A 21,882-nucleotide genomic window follows, 5' to 3' on the forward strand; every position below is an offset into this window, starting at 1 on the left:
CCCCCTCTCTCTCTCTTCGTGAACTTGTTCCAATAATCTTGAAATTAAACCAATCGGGCAGATGCATTTTATATCCCCTCATTTTTATGCTGCATTTCTTCTCCCTTTCCTTTACATTTTTTACACTTTACAGAAGCAACGCTAATCGCTAAGCCGTGTCTTTAATTACCTAAACAGTGACAAAGATCTTTCCTAAGGGAATTGTTTCAACGACTTTTTTATAAGAAACCGAATCCTCTCACCTTGTTTTTCTATATTTTACCACTTAGCGGCGCGTCAAAGATTTCTAAAACGAATTAAAGTGTGTCAAACTGTCCTTTGCTATCGGTAAAAAAGTACGCAAACAATGAACACCAATCGAATGCGTAAAATTGAATCCTCGATGTGACGCGAGTAGAACACGTGCATCGACACGTGATATCCGGCCCATGCCGGCAAATCATTTTGAGAATATACGATATATGTAACTGCCAAGCGAGGCGATCCCGGATGTATTGATCGATTCTTGTTTTCGCTTCGAACAAAACCACTTTCCCGTTGCATGATCAGCAATGCGGTAACGTCAAGTGTGTAAACACGAAATTAATTACAGCGTAGCGTTACGAAATAGCTAATTCTCGAGTTTTTCTTACATATTCGCTCGTTGGATTCTTCCTGGCGATTTGTCAATTTCCGCACAGATATTCTACTCTGACTAATGGTTATAAAATACCGCATCTCATCTTCGATCAGAAAAGGAATTATCGATAATTAATTACGAAGGAGATAAGAGGCTCGTAGTGACATGGTAAAACGAAAGAGAGATGCGTTTTCTAGGATCCACAAACTTCCTTCGATCGTGAAAAGAATATGAACGACGAAAAAGGAAACAAATACGGTGGTCTATAGAAAAAGATGTAATTATGTGGAATACAATGGTTGTATCGAGAAGACGAGCGCAGGGCAGGAACAGGGACTTTCTCTCTCGCATACACACTGGCTGGCGAGGCTGAAATGAAATATTGATCTGCGGAGGCGCGCGCAACCCCTGCAACCGACCCGCCCTTCTTCCTCGGCCACCATTTTCCGTTCTCGTCACCTGCCATCTCCCGGACCCTCCTTCCCCTGCTCCTGCCCCCGCCCAAATCTTGTCCAAATAGCTTATCTTTTCAACAATTGTTTCTTCCTTTACCACGGGCCCTCTTCAACTCGTCAATAGGTCTACGATTCTTCTCATACGACGTATCTCCTCCTCCTCCTCCTCATATCTCAACGGCTGAGCACAGGCGTAAGAGCGATTTAAAAGCAATCGAGAATAGAAAGAAAGAAGGGATCGTCGTCAGTTTTAAAAACCTAGCATGATTCGTGTAATTTTACACGAAACAGGATGGCTAATTTGATAAGAAACAATATAGCAAAGTAGACCAACGTGCTTGTCCAATCCTCAGCTATACACGTAACTTGGACGTGTATTACTATCGATGAACGTACGAAAGGTTGGTAACGCGCGTGCTTGCTTCCTCGATTCGATCGCCTTACTTTTCGGATATTAAATACGATAAAGGTTGAAAGCTGAATAGGTCTGCTGCTCGAGCCGTTTTAGATCGCGTGAAAACAATTCGCCGATTCTCCAATTCTTAATACCGAATTGTCGAGAAGCATTCGTGTATCGAACGATTACTTATCTTATATATGTATATTAGTTTTTCGTAGGATGCCTGTAGCTGCCGATAAGGCGAGAGCTTGTTCGATCGTCGCTCGGCCATGAACGAGTTTCTCGTTTCGCGCGAAGGGCCAACTTCAATACACCCTTTCGAGGTTGAACGGTTTGGAGGTTAGGTGGACGATATAAACGTATCAATGAAAAGTGAAGGAAAAAAGAAACGTACAACATATGGAGAATTGAGGAAACGTAACTGTTACGACACTGACGACCTTGCGCCGCACCGGTAAAACACCTTAGTTTGGAAACCGTGATCGCGTTTGCAACTTTGGCTTCAACGAAAAACACCGCTAGCCCGTTGCGGTGAATCGAAACACATCGACGAGCGTAGTCGACAGACTTTCAAGGATATTTCGTTATTGATTTTCAATAGTAAACGCACCGCGCTATTTTTATTACGTTGCTCCAGAAGATTCGGTTACTATTCGCGAGACATTGGAGCCTGAAAATCTTTCAAGCGACGAACGTCACGTATGTTAAAAATACGAAGAAAAAGGTGGTCGGTCGATTGTGAGATAAGAAATATTTGGCTAAATCGAAGAAAGAAATCGCTGTTACATATTTGAAATGACGAACAAGTTTAGGAAATATATGTTGCAAGTGGGAAACGGTACGTGCTACAGGTGGTAGTATAGAGATACTGCGTGGGCGTGCTGCCGGTGAAGCTGCTCTTTCGACCCTCGTCTCTCTCGCAATCAGAGTTTCTCCCTTCGAGAGAAACTACCGATACTCTTTCTTCGCACATTTTTCACATCAACGATCTTTCGCATTTCTCTCTGGACAGAAACGAAAGGAAAAATGAAAATTTGCATTCGATTAAAATCATTGCCAGTGCACTTGCTGCCGACTAACTTACACAATCGACGTTGCAAGTGCATGCTTTTACCACTGCCATTCACTCCTCTTCTAATACACGCTTCTACCGTTACGCTCGATATTTTCATTCACCTACGACGAAATCCTACGCTAGCTCGAGTTCATCGAGTGAGTATTCGAGGTGGGGAGGAAGGTTGGCCGTGACGAGTCGGACCCGTTTCGACTCCTACCTCTACGCTCTACACACCTCTTCCCGTTTCGTCCACCGACGAGAAACAAGGAGAACGTTCGACGCAACCATCTGCACGAGTCGCGTAGTATCCGTATCAACGAGCTTCGCGCGATCGTCTCGACTCGACTTACGCCAAGATCATATGAAACGACGCTGTCGCTGTACAAAAAACTCGTTTGCCCAGTATTCTAACGCGTTAAAGGAAAAACGATAACGGAGGGGGGAGAGAGAGAGAGAGAGAGAGAGAGAGAGAGAGAGAGAGAGAGAGAGAGAGACTTCTGCTCAGAGAAAATTGACGCGTAGAGGTATATTTGCGTTAGGTGGCACGTGCGCATGTAGCGTAGCCATACACGATGAACTCGCGAGAGTTTCTGCGTCAGCCGTCTTGGAATAGCGAGTGATGTCAAGCTCGCTGCCTCGGTTAGGTTCGTTCGTATACTAATACGCACACTAACGCGATAGGGTGTTTGCTTATTAACCGAGAAAATTCAATTTCCCATTTGGATCGTGGTCGCAAAATCAACTTTAAAACGTTCTTCTCGCGGTTATCTTCGATGCGTATAATCGACAAAAAGATGACGGAACCGAGAGAAAGAGGGGGGGCGTTCACACCGATCGATAGAATTACGTTACCGGACATTTTCACCTTTACCGACCAATTTACCAAGCATCTGATATCTCTTCTTACTCTGCCCTTTGACTTTTCGTCAAAATTTTAACAACCTAATTTCAAACATCGTCACGAGCAAGAATTACCTCTTACCTCGATAGACAGCCCGATTTCCGTCACCACGGTCTACTGCGAACAACGACGTAACACAAGTGACGTGTCCAATAAACGCGTGAAACGATAAACATATTGTTCCGAGTATGAATATGAACGGCAATTTCGCATCTTTGTTCCTTCCTGAGCAAATACGTAGGATCGAAAAAATGCTCGTGGAGAAATCACCGATGTCACACAGAACAAGCAAGACGAGTCACCCGACCGATCGAGGGATCGGGGGGAACATACTACGAAAAGGTAGAAGAGGGCTTGTCGTCGGCCTTGGCGAAAAGAGTAGGCCTCGTCGGCAGACAGTTCGAGTTGTTCGATGACCGAGAAAGAGTAGGGGAAAAGAGCGAGAAAGAGAGTTCACGGTCCCCCACTACGAGCAAACGCCTACCTTCCGCTAAAATTGCCGATTAACGTTATTCTCGCTACTGGTCGTGCGATTATGCGGTGAATGATCGTATGTAAAAGGAGCACGTAACGTCGCAACTGCCCATTTTCTACAAATTTCTACGGTCCTTCGCGTTAAAACCAGGCAACGATGATAAACAAGTATTTATCAATGTTACACCAGGGAACAAACAAAAGTACGTTTCTTTTTTTGTCCATGATCATCGCTTTCCAACGTACAAGTTTGACCGTACACAACTTGTCGTTCTATGGATGTAAATATAAATGTAAATGGTAAATTGACAAGCGTAACGTTCGATGGCATACTACTCTGCGAAAAATGGACTATGAATCGCGCGCGTCATGCCGGTCAATAATGAAACGCTACGAAAGAGGGAGTTAACTCGTGTATCGACTAACGCACGGAAACCAAAATTGAATCATAATATCGATAAACTATTACTACTACTGTTACTACATACACGGATCTAGATGTTTATCAGCTACAATGTTGTGTAAAAGCAATATCGAAAGCACGATAATCGCTTCACTTGTCAAAGGGCGTGTGCTTTCGATGCACTGCCATCGTATACGCTTCTGCGAATATGTTAGACGCGTGCTGTGCTTTAACACGATTTCAAGCGTAAGCAGGCCGGATATCGTGCGCGAGAGGACAAGCAAAACTACTACGCAACGTATCTCCGATTTCTCCGTACCATATAAGGGGTCAAATATTGCATAGAAAAAATCAGTTGGTGTAACATCGATCAAACGCTAAAATGCGATTAGCTGTCATGTCGTGAAAAACTGGTACACGCGACCAACGCGACCAATGACGCATTCGCGACTTTAACCGGCATAAAAGAGAAGACGGTGAACATTTCTTCGATTCTTTTCAAACGGAAACGTAATTTCATCGCCGACTACATAACTAAGATGGCGGCAATCATCTTGTTCGTTTAGGGCTGTCGCGTCGCGTGCGTCGCATAGTTGCGAGCGGCAAATGACTATCTTCAGATTGCCTGCTATCATACCGCAATCCAACCAACTTCGCCAAAATGATAATTCGTTTGACGATCGGTATAAAGCGCAGATTACGTCTGGATACCGATGTCGAATAATTTCAACAACAAAAATACAACGAAACGAATAAGTTATAGGTTATTTCGAGCAATTTGGGAAAAGGATCGGTGAACTGCATGGCTACGGGGTTCACACGACCCGCAATCGACTACACCTCCCAGTATTTGCGACCAATATTTTACAAGACATTGCGTTCAATGGCCTCTATCTCACTTTCGCATTCGCATACTATTACGTTGAAAAAATAACTCACCTTTGGCGTGTTATAAACGGCCTAGAAATTCGAGGCTTCGGCGTATTCAACGGCTCCCGTCCACTACGATCTCACAGAGTGCACTGGCGCAACGAGCGGAAGCCGCCATCTTGAACTGCGTTCACTTGACGCTTTCCGCTTATTCGAAAAATACTCCTCCATTCCCGCCAATTCTCAAATCTATTCATCTTCAATTTTCTTACTTTCAAAAAATCACTTGTTTTTTCATTTTTAAAATATCCTAGTATTTATGTCTTTCACTCTTCGATAATAATAATGTGTATATACAGTATACAGAGGGCAGTATATATTAACATAATGTTAACAGATAGAAAACAACTTAACATTCACCACCGTGCTTTACTTATATTTCAAATCAAACACTCGAGACCGTTATTTAAATCGATTCAAATATTAGTCCACCTTTTATCGTTGCTTGTATAAAAGAATCGTTCAAAATCTAAAGGATACTATACATTCTGTCGGGATATCTGTCTCCTCTCTCTCTATTCGCCATTTTCCCCAGGTATGCATATACATATATATATGTACTACATAAGTAAAGAGTACGTTGCATCTGCTGTAGGACATGTCGCGTAGTTGATAGCTTGTAGCTAGTTGACTTGTACCTTTCTGTAATTCGTAAAATATTTTTGCAAAAAGATGCCCAAATCTAAAAGAGATAAAAAAAGTAACGTTGTAACATGTAATCTGTAGTTTTTTAAATTCATTCTTTACGTTAAAAATGTAGAATTTTTAAACTAACCTTAAAAATGTTTCACGTGTTCTCATGTAGTAACCAAATTTATATTTCACAGTATCTCTTACTAAAACAAGTAAGAAGGGCCTTGTTCTGAAACAACAAATAGTGGAAGATGTTAGAAATTGCGTCGAAAAATACAGCAGGATATTTCTTCTATCCGTTCACAATATGCGCAACAATAAACTTAAATATTTGCGAGCGGAATGGAAAGACAGTCGATTTTTCTTCGGTAAAAACAAGGTGATAGCGTTCGCTCTAGGCAAATCATCGGAAAACGAAATTACAGAAGGTCTTCACAATCTATCAATGACGTTAAGGGGACAATGTGGTCTACTATTTACAAATAGAAGTAAGAAAAAAGTATGTAGCCCTTTATTAATGTAACTAGTTAATTATAGAAACTCGTGTTATTTGTATTTGTTTGTCCTTTGTTTAGGTTTTGAAATGGATGGAAGAGTATGAAGAAATAGATTATGCTAGGTCTGGTTTTGTTGCACAAGAAACTATAATTCTACCTGAAGGACCCATGTCAGATTTTTCGCATAGTATAGAACCTCATTTGAGGCAGTTGGGAATGCCTACTGCTTTACAAAAGGGTGTAGTAACTTTACTTAAAGAATACACAGTGTGTAAAGAAGGGCAAGCATTAACTCCGGAACAAGCAAGGATTTTGGTAACTATTCTGTTTTACATTTCATTTTATGCATAACAGGTAGCAAACATAACAATTAACTTCTGTTACAGAAATTACTTGATAAACCATTGTCTACATTTAAATTAGTACCATTAGGTGTATTTTCTAAGAAACATGGATATAAACAACTTGCATCTCAAGATAATGATAAAGAGAGTATAGGAGAACAAATGGAAATAGAGGAAACAGAAGAAGCTGATAGTACATGAAGTGTGTACTTCTGTATTGCAAAAATATGCATAAATTTATATATGTATATATCATTTTCACATTGTGTACAAAGTTCAAGTTATTTCTTATAAATTTTTATAATATCAAAATTACGAAATATTTTTTTTTCTATCATGGCTTCCTTTGAATCCTTATGTTGAAACGACGGCAGCACTACCTTTATGCTTTTCTATATTTTGGATTATTGGAGTTATATGGGTAATTCTATATCCTATAATAATCTATAGTATATGCTTCCATTAAACATCTAAATTGTGTGGGAAATGTATTTATAATTTTCCAATATTTTTACGATGTAATTTTAAATTGTTATAATTATGTATGTAGACCATGTATTATTGGTATTACGAAAATTCACGTAATAATAATTCTGAAGTAATACTTGACGTCAACTCTAATAAAAGAGGTAGTGCGATGTCTACCAATACTTTAAAACGTAACAGAAAAAGAGTAAAATATGAAGTGCATATGTATAAGTGAATTGAAACGTTAAAATAAAAAAACAAGATTTAATGGTATTCTTAAGAAAAACAAATTCATCGCAGACTAAAACGCGTCAGCCAAGCAGAAATTCGATAAATGCAATTATAACGACATGCAAGAAAGTGTGCAGTTCAGAATAAGTTAAACATTGACTGTCTGAAAATAATGTAGTTGTGTAATTTTTTGAATTTTTTGATATAACAACTTTTCGTTACTTTGTTGTTTATTTGTTTTGAAAGCTACAAGATATTACTACAGCTGGGTCCTTGGTCGTACAATGCTAGACAATACCGAACGAAGTATATGGGAACTCGAAAATTATGACGTACGGGAAACATCATAGAACGTGCGACACAGGCTTATCTAAATTCTATAACTTATTTAATACAATTAAAGATATCAAAGTTAGATGTAACAATAAAAACAGGAAAATGTGAGAAACATAGAGATGTACATTGAGAATTCGTGTTATAAAACACTAAGAGATATCGATGAAACCAACGAATAGAAATATTCTATAAAAATTTATTCGTTACGTAGAAACATGCTCTTATAAAGTCGTATTTATTTTATAAACATCTGTATTTAATCAAGGAATACTTATATTGATTACAGGAAAAAAGCATTCGAGATCTTATTTTGCGATTAAATTATTGCTAGGGAATGTTTTCAATGGTTAATAATGTCTATCCTCAGAACACAAACTCAAACGTAACTTCCACCTTGTTACCATCAAATTTTTGTTAGCATGTAATGTGTTCGAAGTATCACTTGGATAAAACATTTTAAATTATTATTTAAAAAACCTATAAATAAAACTATAAATAAATGTATGTTTATTTGTACTAAAAATAACGAGCTTAACATAAGCAATAAAGTAATACCAAAAATTGAACATTTGATTACTTACAAATATACCATAATTACAGGAATAATAATAACATAATAATAATGATGATGATGATGATGGATGATGATGATGATGATGATGATGATGATAATAATAATAATAATAATAATAATAATAATAATAATAACAGTACTAATAATAATAATATACATGAAGAAAATAGTATTGTCATCTCTCCTAGTGCTTCCTTCGTACATTCCTTTGCTTCATTTCTTTAGAGAAACTGTTCACAATTAATCAGAACATGTTGTGTTAAGTAAAATGTGTTTAGAATACAATACTGTACCGCCATGTAATTTGCATTTAGTATTATCGGCATCTGATTGGTGTTAGGTGTCGATGTTTCTCACTATGCTGTTCCAAATAAAAAAAAAGCTCTTATATCCTATTCTTAATAATACACATTTCGAATATGAAACATTAATATTCGAAACTCAAAATATTTTCAGTTCTATTTTCTTTGGTGGAACATAATTGTACCTTCGCAGGTTAAAGAATATTAAAAAGAATGGCATCATTCTTCATATTATCGTGTATAGTTTCGTAACAAAAACAAAAACAAAAAAAGAACGTCAATCTACTCAACTTTACTACCTCGTACCTTTAGATCTTGCATTCCGAAAGACACAGGCATAGAGCATTTATCGAAAAATGACCATTCAGGGACACGTTTACGTCACAAAATGAGACTCGTACACTGCTTCAAATAAGAATACATAATGCGGTGCAGGAAACTAGAAGCATTCTTCATCGCTCGAGAGAACTACGAATTCGCCGTCTTTGTACACTGTTATCGTCCTGACCTTGTTAGTAATTTGTTCGAAATATCACAATACACAAATGGTTACATTCTAGGATATGGCAATCTCACAGCACGCTAAATTCAACGGAAATCTCGTATAAAAATAAATAAAGATTTCTTTTAACAAAACGTTCGATAAAAATATCAGCTAAAGTAGTAGATATTTAAATTATAATACAATAGATTAGACTTTCGTGTGCTAGAGCAGTTGCGACTAAACGATTCTTACAGTAGGGATTTTTCAACAAAGTGGAACGTAATGTTTCGAGAAAGCAATGCTAAAGTACGTCTACTGAGTTATACTGGTTGATGCTAATAAACGAAACCCTCTAGCACGTCGAATTTTTTGTAAACGCATCAATGAATTACTTTATACGTAAGTTCATCACTGTATTACAATTACTTATTAGTATCGTAAATATTTGAAACCATCGAACGGCAACATAATATATCTAATGGAAAGATCTACGCATTATCTTAAGCACAGCACATAAGCGATTCACTTTGAGCTCTTCTCGAAGCGTGTAATGGTACGATGAGCCTTTTACTTATTTAAGAGACGCGCATCGTGCTCTCTGACTGATGTGAGAATTTCGTACAGAATTTCATGTTTCAAGCCAATTTAATCGTCAACGATAACTAATAACATTGCCCTACTATTCTAACGGAAGTGGAATGTGTTTCAATTCAATTGTAAAAAACCAATTATTATTCTTACATGAATCGTTTGGAGTCGTTTTCTGATTGACAACGAAAACACGATTTTTAAGCCTATGGCCACGAGACGCAAACGTACGTATGTATATACTTAAAAGTCGCACCAGTCGAGAACACCTACGTCTGACTATGTCTCATAACACGTGGAGTATAAAAGGTGACTAATAAAATCGATGGTTATTGAAATACGAACAAAGTATATCCATTTTCTCTTCAGGGTAAAAATATTAAAACATCTCGCTTAGGTGATTTGCCTTTGGGCGTAAAGTTCTTCGAGAGATGGTACTTCCGGTATTGGATCCCGCCAATACGCGAAATTACTAAATTCGTCCGCAGCATCCTCTCGCCAGGCTGGGAAAAGATGATCGACTATAAAGCTCATGTTTGAGTATCTGAAAAAATAACAAATCGATTGAATGCATTCAGTTTACTGTAATATTACTAACAGAAATTGAAGGACACAGAATCTGAGGGTTAAACGTCCAATACACAGCATCGTTACACAGAATGATGCATGTGTATCGCGTTATTGTATATAATGAACGAAATTCTGGTGAAACAATTCCATTTTGTTGTGGCCCTAATAATGATTACATCTTAACATGGATAAAATAAAGAGGTGGTACGGTGTTTAGGTGGCGATAGCTAACTTGTGCTCTCGGTTAAAGAAAAGCGTAATGGGATTACTATGTCGCATGAGTGAAGATTCTTCTATGCAAGAACTTTCATGCAAACAATTTCACGATTTAGTTTCTCAAACAGTTGTGTGGCAAAATTCAATAACGTGGCAGCAATTCTCCTCTTCTTTTAATCATTGATTTTGTGGTTAATGAAAATGCGCAATATATCAAAAGTGGACGTAACTTTTCTACGCACTGCTGCGTTACGTTTCTATGTTCGAAGTACTTGGTTGAACATTCGTGCACAAAAAAAAAGGACAAAAATCATTGTACTATACTGTAAATATACATCGATAGCACAGTTGGAATTCTCATTTCGTAAAAGTTGAACACTCATGAAATGAACGATTTTAGAGAAAGTTATTTGACTTGGTAATAATTTGATTTCATCTGCATAACACTTAATACGATAAGCCTACGTGTTAGGATCGTTGAAGATGAATAAAGTAATGAAAATGGAAATGATAAAAAGCAATTGTGTAATAACGAGTGCTTACCCTATAAGAATCATAAGAAGATAGGTAGAAGTTGTTGCACAACCAAATACCTCAAAGCATACTAATGATGTCAAACTAGGGAAATTAATTGAACTTCTATTTAACCTTTGGGAAAAAAAATAAATAAAAAAGTAAGAAAATAGGAAATTGCCATTGGAAAATCTAACTGCGTATGTACTAATTTTTCTTTAAAAATTTCTTGTATGCATTATTTTATGGAAAATCTGTAGATATACTGCATTGCATATAAAATATATATATATGTATATATCTTCAGTAAGTGCACTATTAATCACAATATGGAATAGCTAGGAAACAGCGAATATCACTAAGTTTGTACACGTATGGAGCAATATTGCAGAAGTTGTAATTCTATACACATTAAATAAAATCCAGTACCAATGGCACAATTATAATGTTCTGCAAAGACTGTTACCGAAACATTATCAATTGGATTAATAGAATAAAACAGCTATGGTTGTGTCGCCATCAGTTGATGTTTCGCATGGGTAGTGGCGGGAACAACTCATTGACGATATTGCACTGACATGCGTAACTGCAATCACAGAAATATCCGACCTATCAGTACTTTTTTCTGAATAATTAATTTTCCTTTTTGTGCAAAATCCCTCACGCTTCACCTAATCGAATCGCTATGTATATACATATCCTCGTACATATTAAAAACCTAGTGTTCGTTCGTTTAAGAACACCTTACTGCACATACACTGTTCCTAAATGTCATGTATAAACAAGCAAAAAATTGCAATCTATCTTTGAAATAAGATATTCAAATTAATTTGTAATTTTGTATAAAAAAAAATTAACTAAATGTTAACGCGTTTGTAAACAGATTAAAATAGCTATATACTATAACTGACAACAATGTTTGCGTGCTTATTTAACTATTAGTGTGCTGAAAAAAAAAAAAAAAAATACGCGTTGGTAGAAATAGTGTGCGAATATGTATGGTTACTTACGAGGATTGGAATGTCTGCGTCAATTCATGTTTTAGTTCACCTCTGTGATTTATAGTAAATATACGCATAGTAGGAATTCCTACAGCTCGGTACGCCCAAACATCCTAAAAAAGAAAAAACGAAAAAAAATAATGGAAAGAAAGGTGGTTCGGGAATAAAAATACAGAAATTACTTGAATATTTCCTAATATTTAGATTGGGTATTTTGAACGATTAGAATAAGAATATTTACGTTAATTCGGTTCCCGTATCCAGCGTAAAATGGTTTAGAACCTTCCGGGAATAAGGCTTGAATGTCACTAAGACAGGATATTTTAAATTCTTCAGGTTTCTTCTCTATGACTTCGCGGTGGAATGCTGAAATTAAGCTGGTTGGATTTAGAAGCAACGGTCCATCGGGAAGCGACAAATCTCCTTGCCTGATACTCTTCAGGTACTCTCTCGTAACTTTAGCTTGTCCGATCGCTCTTGCAGAAAGATAGAGCAATTTATAGCCATTATTTTTAATCTTTGTAAATAATTGAGCAACACCGGATTGAGCCCAATCTTTGCCAACGATCGGTAAAATGTGGCCCAATACGTCAGATTTCGTAATGGTTCCGTCTATATCGGAGATAACAATTTTGTCATCCCATCTCCATTTGTAAATATGGCATTTACAACGAGTCGTGCCTTGATAAGCGGTAGTTACACTGAAAACAACTTCATTAGCTCCGTCTTTTAGGTCAAGACTTGCCTGTAACAAAACAACAAATTCAAAATAAAGTTTAGTCACGTGTATATTAAAATAGTTGAATTTTACGATTGTACGTACTATTTGTGCAGATGATAATCTCAAAGTTTTACGGTATTTCTCAGTAGATTCGTAATACGACCTTCTTTCTTTCGGTATTTTAACTCCTTGCGATTCATTTTGATTACTATCGGAATCTTCGCTACCACTGTAACCTTCACCCTCTCTTTCGCGATTTTTCTCAATCTTGATGTCTTTTGTTAATTTTGTACATTGTTCTACTGTTTCCGACACATCTGTAGACTCTACGTTCTGGTCAGTCTTTGATTCCTCCCTGTGTGACATTAAGTCAATCGGAGTACCTTCTTTCGTCTCCATCAACTGTTCCGAAGATTGTACAGCAGGTCCATCGGCTATAATACATAAGATGACGATACACGGACTTAAATAAATACATAAAAAATATAAGGAATAAAGTCGAGACTGAACCCGCCTTACTTTGACTAAGTTCTTGAGACTTTTTAGGTGGTTGTGTAGAACGTCGCCATGAGAACCATGAACTGTATCCACCACGGTTGCCAGGCTTGTCGCTACTATCCTGCTTTTTTTCTTCGTGCATTGGTAACGGCATACATTGCGCGTACAAATTTTCGATCGTATTTTCCGGTAAATGTCTTTGGAATACAGCGTATGTCATTACAATAGGGCAAGCGGTAGCCCAATTATAGAATTTCCCATTAATTTTTACAACTAAATTCGGATTTTCATATAATTTCGGATCTGAACAAATATCTTCGAAATGAAGCAAGTTTTGATGGAAAGCTTCTTTGGCTGGGCCTGCTTCGGAATCTAAACCACCGCATAAGGATAAGCTAATGCTCATGGTGTGGTCAAATATAGAATGTTTCGGATCTTCAAAATAGCTATCCAGTGACTTTGGATCGTCAATAGCTCCTTCGATGCTATTTGGACTTTGCGGTAAACTTGGTCCATTACCTGATTCACTATCTTCTTCATCTACTCCTTTCTCATCTACAATGATTACAATATTATAGAATGACGCGTTTTACATACGTAAGTAAGTAGGAACACCGTTGTCACATAACAAAACAAGTTGTCTTACCTTTACCCGATGTTGGACCTCTGTGAGAAGAAGGAAAATAGAGAGCCGCGACTTCCGGAGCCAGTTCGTCTGCGTTAATATCACTAAGATAAATTCCTTCGGATTCTGGATTATGTCTGACACGAGAAGTTTTCTTCATAAACGAGAACATACCACTGAGCATAGATCTGTGTGCTTCGGCTATTATTGAAACAATAGTTAATATACCGTTAGTCTAATCATTTGAACGTTTATCAATATTTCCATATATGCTTTCTTCACTTCTACTAACTGTTGTTCGGTTGATTAACGGCGCCTGGCGAATTCAATGAATTTCTGTGAGGAGCATGCGTTGATTCCGGAGGTAAACTTGGCAATTCACCCCATCTCCAACTTTGCTGATGATTTTTATCTTCCTCTCGTTCTGCACCTTCTTGCGTTATTTTACGCATTTCAAATTCTGTGTCAGACTGAACAGGTGAACATGGCCTAGAATCCTGATTCCTATTAAATACGATAATAGTAAACAAGTGCAAACATTAATTTGATATACATCTGAACAAGTATCATACATGTACCTTTCACATTTATACAATATCCATGTGTAAACCTAACTCTTAAACACATCGATGTACAAATTTTCTAAATGTATTTGCAGCGGCATACTTACTTTGTAACTTCCGTATCGCTGAAGAAATGGAAATCCGTTTCAGGACGTTTCTCGGTTGTCTCCTGCATTGAGATTACAGGTTCGACAGAAGCATTTTTTTTCTCTAGCTCTGCAACCGGGCTTGATTCTTTTAACACAGACTCGCTGAGGGATTCGTCTGGAATAGGTACATCATTTTCGCTCACTTCTGTTTGGCTACTACTGCCGTTGCTGGTCTTCCTTTGAGATCCCTTCTTCTTCATAATACTTTTCCTCTTTCGTTTCCTTTTCGTTGAATTATTATTAGTTTTACTCTCTTCGACGGTTTCGTCTTTTGAATTCTTTTTGCTTAACGACACGAGTGATTCGTCGCTTGACTTTTCCTTGCCACTACTCTGGACATCTTCCGTAATCGGTCTAAAGTCATTTTTCACTACGCTAATTTTGCGAATTCTGTCAGTCGAAGTTACGGCTACGAAAGATTTGACAGTTGGTGCAGCTAGACATGTTTCATCTTCGTTAATATCCATATCGAAGATTTCCTCCTTCCAATCACTTAGCAAGGTTTTAGGGAAATTTTCTTTAAACAAATGTTCCCTGCTATTACTAAAATTCTCCTTGAACATTTCTTCTCTCTCCTCAGGGGTTAAGGAAGCAATTTGAAGCCATTTCTCACGGTGCTCTATTGGAAGGTCAGAGAATTGTTCAATTAAAAATTTTTCCCTTTGATCCGGTGGCAATGCAAACATTTGCTCCAATTTCTCTCTTTCAATGGATAAAATAGACGCTATAAGAATCTTGTCCCTTTGGTCTGGAGGAAGGTCAGCAAGAATATCGAATCTAGAGGATGGGAAACAGTTGTCCTCCGGAATAGGGGAACAAGCCAAATGGGGTGGAATTTCTGTGTCTGCTGGAGATCCATCAGAGCTAACTTCTTCAACGAAAAAGGCTTCTCCAGAATCTCCTAACTTCATATGGATTTGCCTAGGTTCTCCGTTTATTTCAATGTCCACCTGTAAAGAAAAGTTAAAAGATCATTTCATCGTACCATCAGGAGAAATAAAAATTGTGAAATCTACATTCACAAAGAGAAAACTGCTGGATAGTATAAAACATTAAAAAGAAGAAGATTTTAAATACTACAGCACAAAGTATACATTAGAAAAAATAATGGAATATCTGGGATTATTGGGATAATGGAAATTTATACAGAAATTTCTATAAAATTTCCTTGAGAAAACGTGGAAACACTTACTACTTTTTCTCTAGAACGAAGTACGCCGAGTTTTCCAAAACGGACATGAAAGGGTGAGCAAGTGAACGATCCATCCGGTTGTTCGACGACGATGACGTCGATAGCACCGGTGAGCGTCGCCGCGTTGATCTCATTGTAGAAAACGCGAAAGTTACTTATGAACTTCCCAATGTAGTTCATACTGTACATCTTAAATGAACGTATCGTCGATCTACTCTCAAAATGTATTTCCAATTGAACGTTTCACCGTGTTATAGCGCGGTGCTTGTCGTAACGAAATATATACTTGAAAGTTGCCTCGACAACGAAGGGACGTATCTGCTTAAAGGTCTTTCGAGATGAAAGACACAGAGTCCAGATACATCGAATTCGAAAATTTCCTTAACCACATCACGACAACATTCATTAAATTCCAAAAATTCGACGACACTCGTTAAAAGGGGGACGAAAAAAGTCCAATTGAACTCCGTTCGAACCGAATTTCAACGACTCTACGATACAAACGTCACTGTTTCGAAACGTTGGAGAACTGTCAGGGATTCGAAGCCGGGCAAATACCCCGAGCGTGGATCCACGTAGATAAATTTATTGCGCAGATTGCGCATCGAAATTCACGTTTAATCAGTTGAACACGTTGAAAATTGCAAGAATCTCGGACACGTTCGACAGAACAGACTCTCGTCGTGACTTGACGAGAAACGCGAATCCTTTGTTCTCGGATGGTTTGCTAAGAAATTCGCCCGTCTATTAGAGCAGACGGTAGCCCAAGTTGACGTTAGAATAGGTCACGTGCCCCGCCTCAGCCAATCCGTGCTACGATACACGCACCGATCAATAAGACCCGACACCACGTGACTGGAATCGGCGTGTACCGCGTCCTTTGAATCCTCCTGGATCTGTAACAACAACAACAACAACAACAACAACACAAGAAACGATAAATAAAGACAGTCCGACTAATCTTACGATACTAACGATCTTTTAAGTGTCACTACGATCTGGTAACACAAGCAACAATGCCGACAATTAACATAGAAAACACACGTTTTCAAGAGTTTCGTTAATCATACACGAGGAGATTAAGGCTTGAAAACATACAAATACAGTTTGTATACTAACATACGCTACCAAAGTCACATACACATGCGTCATAGTGTGCGTATTTAGTAGAAATTACACACGCATAAAGTGCAGGCATGAATTGCATTACGCGAAGCTGAGGTAAATCAAGTAGATACGAAGAATGTATGCGACAATGGTTAACGAACGTGTTAAATTTCGACAAGATGCACATATCGCGCATTAGGAATTAAAGCACGGTGCGTGTGAAATCGTTCAAGTGCAGGATGGAAGAGAAAAGTTTATGTAACATTATAAGCGTTTGTACGTTTGGCGCAACGGGCCGAAGGTAACGACGTGAAACTTTTCCAACGCGTTTGTATCACACGTTACCTCTGAAAAATTGGTCGTTGAACCTTTATTACGTTTCTGGTAAAATTCCACCGAAGCGACACGTGCAAGTATCTCGAACGTTGTACTTTGTTCTACGAATACGAAATACAACTATGACAATGTTTTGCAACAAAGTTAGTATCGTTGTTCGGCAACACTGACTAATATGTTATTTTGCGTAAGATTGTTAGGTAAGATTGCAATATCTTTTAAACGCCGCCGTTAGGTCACAGTCAACGCGGAACAATCGAACGCGAGTTTAAAGAGATTGGCGCGACGTTTGACAGCACACGCGAGCACCGCGTGCAACCTTCTTGGAACTTTTCAGTTCAACTGAACGACGAGATTAATATACGCGAAATCTTTTAGTCGATATCTTTGAATCGTTCGATCGATGGCTATTTACTGCATTTTTCTTTTACCGCTCCCTTTCTTCTTCTTCATTCGCGAGCACTAAACTGTTGGTAAATATTTCTTTAATGAAGTTACAAGGTTTAATAGGAAAACCTTGTTGTAGTTTAATCGCGAGAAACTGACACGATAATCGTCTGTTCGAATTTTCAAGACAAAGGTATCGCGCACGGGACGATTCGACCTTGCGTAACTAAACGACCCGCCTTCTCTCCTCTTGCTCCTCCTTCTTCCCCTTCCTCGTCGCCCCTCGTAAAACCTTCGTTGAACGGTCAACACTGACCGTTGGATGAATTTTAAGAAATTCAATAGTCCACATAATACACTTCCGAAACTGTTTGGAATTTTCCTGCCTCGTGTTTGTCAATGGTAAACCTAACGTTAATATGAAAAATTCGTATCTTCCGAATAAAATTAACCAACACTTAGGAGAAATCATTCTTCGTTGCTATACTTTCGCTATTTCGATATCAATCGGAAAATATGTATAAAGGAACGGATGGCAAGATAAGGTTGAACGCGAGTGTTCAACGAAAAAGTCGATTACTACGAAATACATAGAGGGGGAAGCAGCTGTTTCCGGTTAGAAACAGCGTCCCTTACTCTGCCAATCGTTCTAACGGACGTAATTTCCTCGAATGCCCACGTTGCGCCGTTGAGTTTGGCTGTCAAGAATCACGACGATTCGATGTAAGTTAAACGTCGTCCGCTACGTCACATGCATACATAGACGAGTTCCTTGGCATTCGGCGACTCGCCAAAATCGAGAGAAGCTCGAGCAGAATTAGAACATGCCTCAAAACTTTTCTTACTTCCAATTCCCCGATCAATATCCTATCCGGCAGTCCAATCTCTCTCTCTCTCTCTCTCTCTCAAGTTTCTAGCCATGCACGTTACTTTTCCAAACGAAGGAGAAGAAGAAGGAGAAGGAGAAGGAGAAAGCGAAAGCTTTCGCTTTCACGATCGACTCTGCTTTGGACAAACACGCGTAATCCCTTTCCCCCCGATTTAAGGTAACGAAGCGCGTTTACCCATTATCGACGGCTTGAAGTTTAATTACGCTTCAGCTTAACGGGAGTGGAAAGGCTACTTCTCAACGTACATTGTACACGTGACGTAAAGGCGGCAAACGAAAGTAATCCGTTCGCGAACGCAAGGTGCGTTTCTTTCTTCTTTGGTCTTTCAGTTCTCTCGCAATCGGTGTAGGAGGGATACAACACATCCCTAGCTTTTTGCATTCACGGTTAAATTAACTATTTATGCGTGGATAGTTTTCAACGTTATATTACGTGTATTGCACGCTAGATGGCATAATTGCATACTCTAGGATAATAAGAATAATTTAACAGCTGATTCGTTCACGACATCAAGCCTTTCGATGAATCATTATTGCGATGACGAGCAAATTTAACGGGAAAGTCCAAAGACTTTTGCCTTTCACAGACAACGAGCGTCACCGAATTTTCTTTTTTTCAATTCGAGCGGATTCACGTTAGATTGCGAATTAGTCGCATCGTACGGAAATGTATGTAGTTACCTACACGGCTGACGCGTTGCGATCGATAAACACACGACAAAGAGGTGATGATATCCAAGCGAATCCAATTTTGGTCCACAGGCTCGTCTCTCTATTTCTAGCTTCTCTCGTCGCTATTCTTTCTCCTTCAATGAACTAATAAGAGGAACTAAACCGGCCAACCCCGGCGAGAGATTAATCATTCGAAGAGAAAATATCCGGATTCTCAACGACAGTTGGCCTCTGCCCAGATCAATCCGTTGACCGTGGACTCGACATTGAACTCTGCGCGTCGCGACGCGCGCGAATTCTTCCTACCGCGAAAAACTCATCGATCCAATCGATATTATTAAATGAAAGGAGAAGTGTGCGCCCGCGGTGATTATTCGAGGAACCCGCTTCCAGCCTTGAGCTTTGATCGCTCGAGCAATTTCGACGAAAATACGCAAGATCGTGCAAATGAAAAGGCGGATGAGAAATCCGCGAGAATCAGTGCCAATACCGAACGAAGATAGGCAACTGAATTGCGCAACCGCCTTTCATCCTTCCCCTACTCTATTCCGGAAACGAATCTCTGTTAGTTGGTGTTCGAGATGGAAAACAGGTTCAAGCATACGATTATCACGCAACTTCGCCGCTGAATCACGCGTCTCAACCTTCGGTGAGACTGCGCGTGTACAGGCTATTGCGTTCCCATTCATAAAGAGTTGGTAGCGTCGGAGATGACGCGTTGCTCTCACTCACCTATTCGGAATCGCAGTCTACAGTACGGTCCCCTCACGTGCAACGCACGCATACACATATGTACAGAGAGCCACATACGCACATACACAGCCTTTTGATACCAGCAGCACGTTAGAAACGTAGAAAACGTAGTTTGCGAAGATTGTTGGCAGAAAGAAAAGAGGGCCAGCCCTTGTTTAATGCCGATAGTAGAGCCACTTGTCGGAGAATTCCGCAAAAACTGAGAGAGGTCCAACTGGTGAACCGGTTCACGCGACCGTTCGATTCAAACTGAGCCAGCGAGCGACCAATCTCGAGTCTCGATACCCCTGCGCTCACGGTTTATCATGTCCACCCGAGATCGTTCGGTGAAATGTACGCGTAAATCGACGCGTAAACGCCAGCCCAACGGACGGAGAAGCACGCATGTTTCGTTAGAGGAAAATCTTCCGATTGGTCGTGAATAGTCGGACCAGTAGTCGAGCCTTTTTTGCCTTCTTAAGTGAATGGGAGGAAGTGAAACGCGTCGTCGTTTTCGTTTTCGTTGTCGTCGTCGTCGTCGTCTTCGGATCGTTGACCCAGATTGCTCAACACGTCTCTACTCTTGCCGCGTGATATAACTATATGTTCAGAGAAAAACATCTTCCTTCAGGGTGATCAACACATTTATTGTACTTTTGTTAAAACTTGGCTTCTATTTTTCACCCTGCAGCGATTAGATGCATAATGCCTTTCAAACAGTCAGCTTTGATTGTCTAGCTTTGAAAAATGGCGGGCAAAGTACGATGAGCACAGCTGATTAACGAAGTAAAAAAATACGTACAGTCGGCCGCATAAGTGTTTGTCCACCTACCGCACTCACTGTATGCGTAGGTAAAAGTAGGAAAATATGCAGATAAAATTTGAAAACAAAAATGCAGAAATGAAGCTTAATTTATACAAAATTTTCCAAAATTTTACAATATATTCTCGTTGAGAAAGTGATGTTTCACGTCTCTTACAATTCATTATTATTATGACTACGATATTTTCTTTCTGGATGTCTGAGATCAACTGTTGCCGATTGCAGAAGTTTAACAAAACATAGTCGATCACAAAACATTCAGTTGTTTTAAAGTTTAGTTCGTTACTAAGCGTCTTATTTAATATAAATATTCGTGGACGAACACTTTTGCGTTCGAGTTTCCCGTCACATTATGATACATCGTTTAATTTTTCATTATGTATAACAGTTATGAATCCCGCAAAATGTCATCTTATTTTGTATAAATTAAGCTTCATTTCTGCATTTTTTTTTCAAATTTCATCTGCATATTTTCCTACTTTTACCTACGCATACACTGTAGGTGGACGAACACTTATGCGGCCGACTGTAGATGTAATAGTTAACGAGCTTACGTTCCGGTCGATTAACGATACGAAGGCGTGAAATAGCAGTGCGCAGAGATTGAAAATGTTGCGTTTGTCGGTTATTAAGCGGAGGAAGCTGTCCGCTTGATAGATACTATACGCTTTACCGTTTTGTTATTGTAAATAGCGTGGCTGTTGTTGATCGTGTGCATTCTCAAGTGGCTAGTTGGCGCTCAATCTACGACGCATTTGTCTGCAAAACATGAAAACAAGTGGAACCGTGACACGAACCAAAAATTTATTACATCGTACTAACGACATCACACGTGTTCTCTCTCTACTCCCCCTTTCCCTCCTTTTCCATGCAGACGCACAAACACACTGATACTGTATCCCGCAATCGCTTGTTTTTCATATCGTAACGAGCGACGAACAAACGAACAGCAGGAAAACAGGATTGATCATGTGCTTACGTAATCTACATAGAACGTCCTTTCTTGGCATTTTTTTTATACCTAGAGTTTCGACGGGGTACTGTGCGAAGAGTTTGTAGAATCACAATAACGAGGTGAAGGGATTAAATCGAGGAAAAGGTAACGGTGTTTCGATCTTTTATTCTTCATTGAAATGCAAACAGCCTCCAGCTTCTTCTTTCACGTCGATTATTCGGACGTTTGTTTTTATCT

At 38.9% G+C, this 21,882-nt stretch overlaps 3 protein-coding genes across 8 annotated transcripts in view; 1 reads left to right on the forward strand and 2 right to left on the reverse strand.

Moving 5' to 3' along the window:
• Positions 1-5,341, reverse strand: part of LOC108572766 (14-3-3 protein zeta) — a 14,121-nt gene extending 8,780 nt beyond the window's left edge. For 3 of the 4 annotated variants that reach the window (XM_017935065.1, XM_017935052.1, XM_017935057.1), the window contains exon 1: positions 5,249-5,341. The gene's annotated coding sequence lies outside the window, so the exon portion shown is untranslated. Of the gene's footprint in view, positions 1-3,513; positions 3,572-5,248 lie in introns of those variants that run through there. The other variant, XM_017935092.1, reaches the window with a different exon arrangement.
• A 519-nt stretch (positions 5,342-5,860) lies between these two features.
• Positions 5,861-6,914, forward strand: LOC108572326 (mRNA turnover protein 4 homolog). The gene is made up of 4 exons (XM_017934543.1): positions 5,861-5,939; positions 6,067-6,371; positions 6,448-6,684; positions 6,756-6,914. Exons 1-4 carry the CDS (start codon positions 5,912-5,914, stop codon positions 6,912-6,914), a joined length of 729 nt encoding a protein of 242 aa, XP_017790032.1. The 5' UTR covers positions 5,861-5,911.
• A 2,796-nt stretch (positions 6,915-9,710) lies between these two features.
• LOC108572996 (phosphatidate phosphatase LPIN3) lies at positions 9,711-16,218 on the reverse strand. 3 transcript variants are annotated; one of them, XM_017935346.1, is made up of 10 exons: positions 15,745-16,218; positions 14,511-15,502; positions 14,133-14,344; positions 13,862-14,041; positions 13,237-13,770; positions 12,820-13,151; positions 12,238-12,741; positions 12,006-12,109; positions 11,026-11,130; positions 9,711-10,240 (listed from the first exon to the last, which is right to left on the reverse strand). In XM_017935346.1, the coding sequence occupies exons 1-10, from the start codon at positions 15,931-15,933 to the stop codon at positions 10,090-10,092; spliced, it is 3,303 nt and encodes a 1,100-aa protein (XP_017790835.1). In that variant the 5' UTR covers positions 15,934-16,218; the 3' UTR covers positions 9,711-10,089. The 3 variants fall into 3 exon arrangements, with proteins under 3 accessions (XP_017790835.1, XP_017790843.1, XP_017790852.1); XM_017935354.1 differs by lacking the exon at positions 11,026-11,130; XM_017935363.1 differs by lacking the exons at positions 9,711-10,240; positions 11,026-11,130 and adding an exon at positions 11,506-11,581.
• Between the last annotated feature and the right edge of the window lie 5,664 nt (positions 16,219-21,882).

The sequence above is a fragment of the Habropoda laboriosa genome, unplaced genomic scaffold (assembly GCF_001263275.1).
Source record: "Habropoda laboriosa isolate 0110345459 unplaced genomic scaffold, ASM126327v1 scaffold34, whole genome shotgun sequence".
Taxonomy (NCBI): Eukaryota; Metazoa; Arthropoda; class Insecta; order Hymenoptera; family Apidae; genus Habropoda; species Habropoda laboriosa.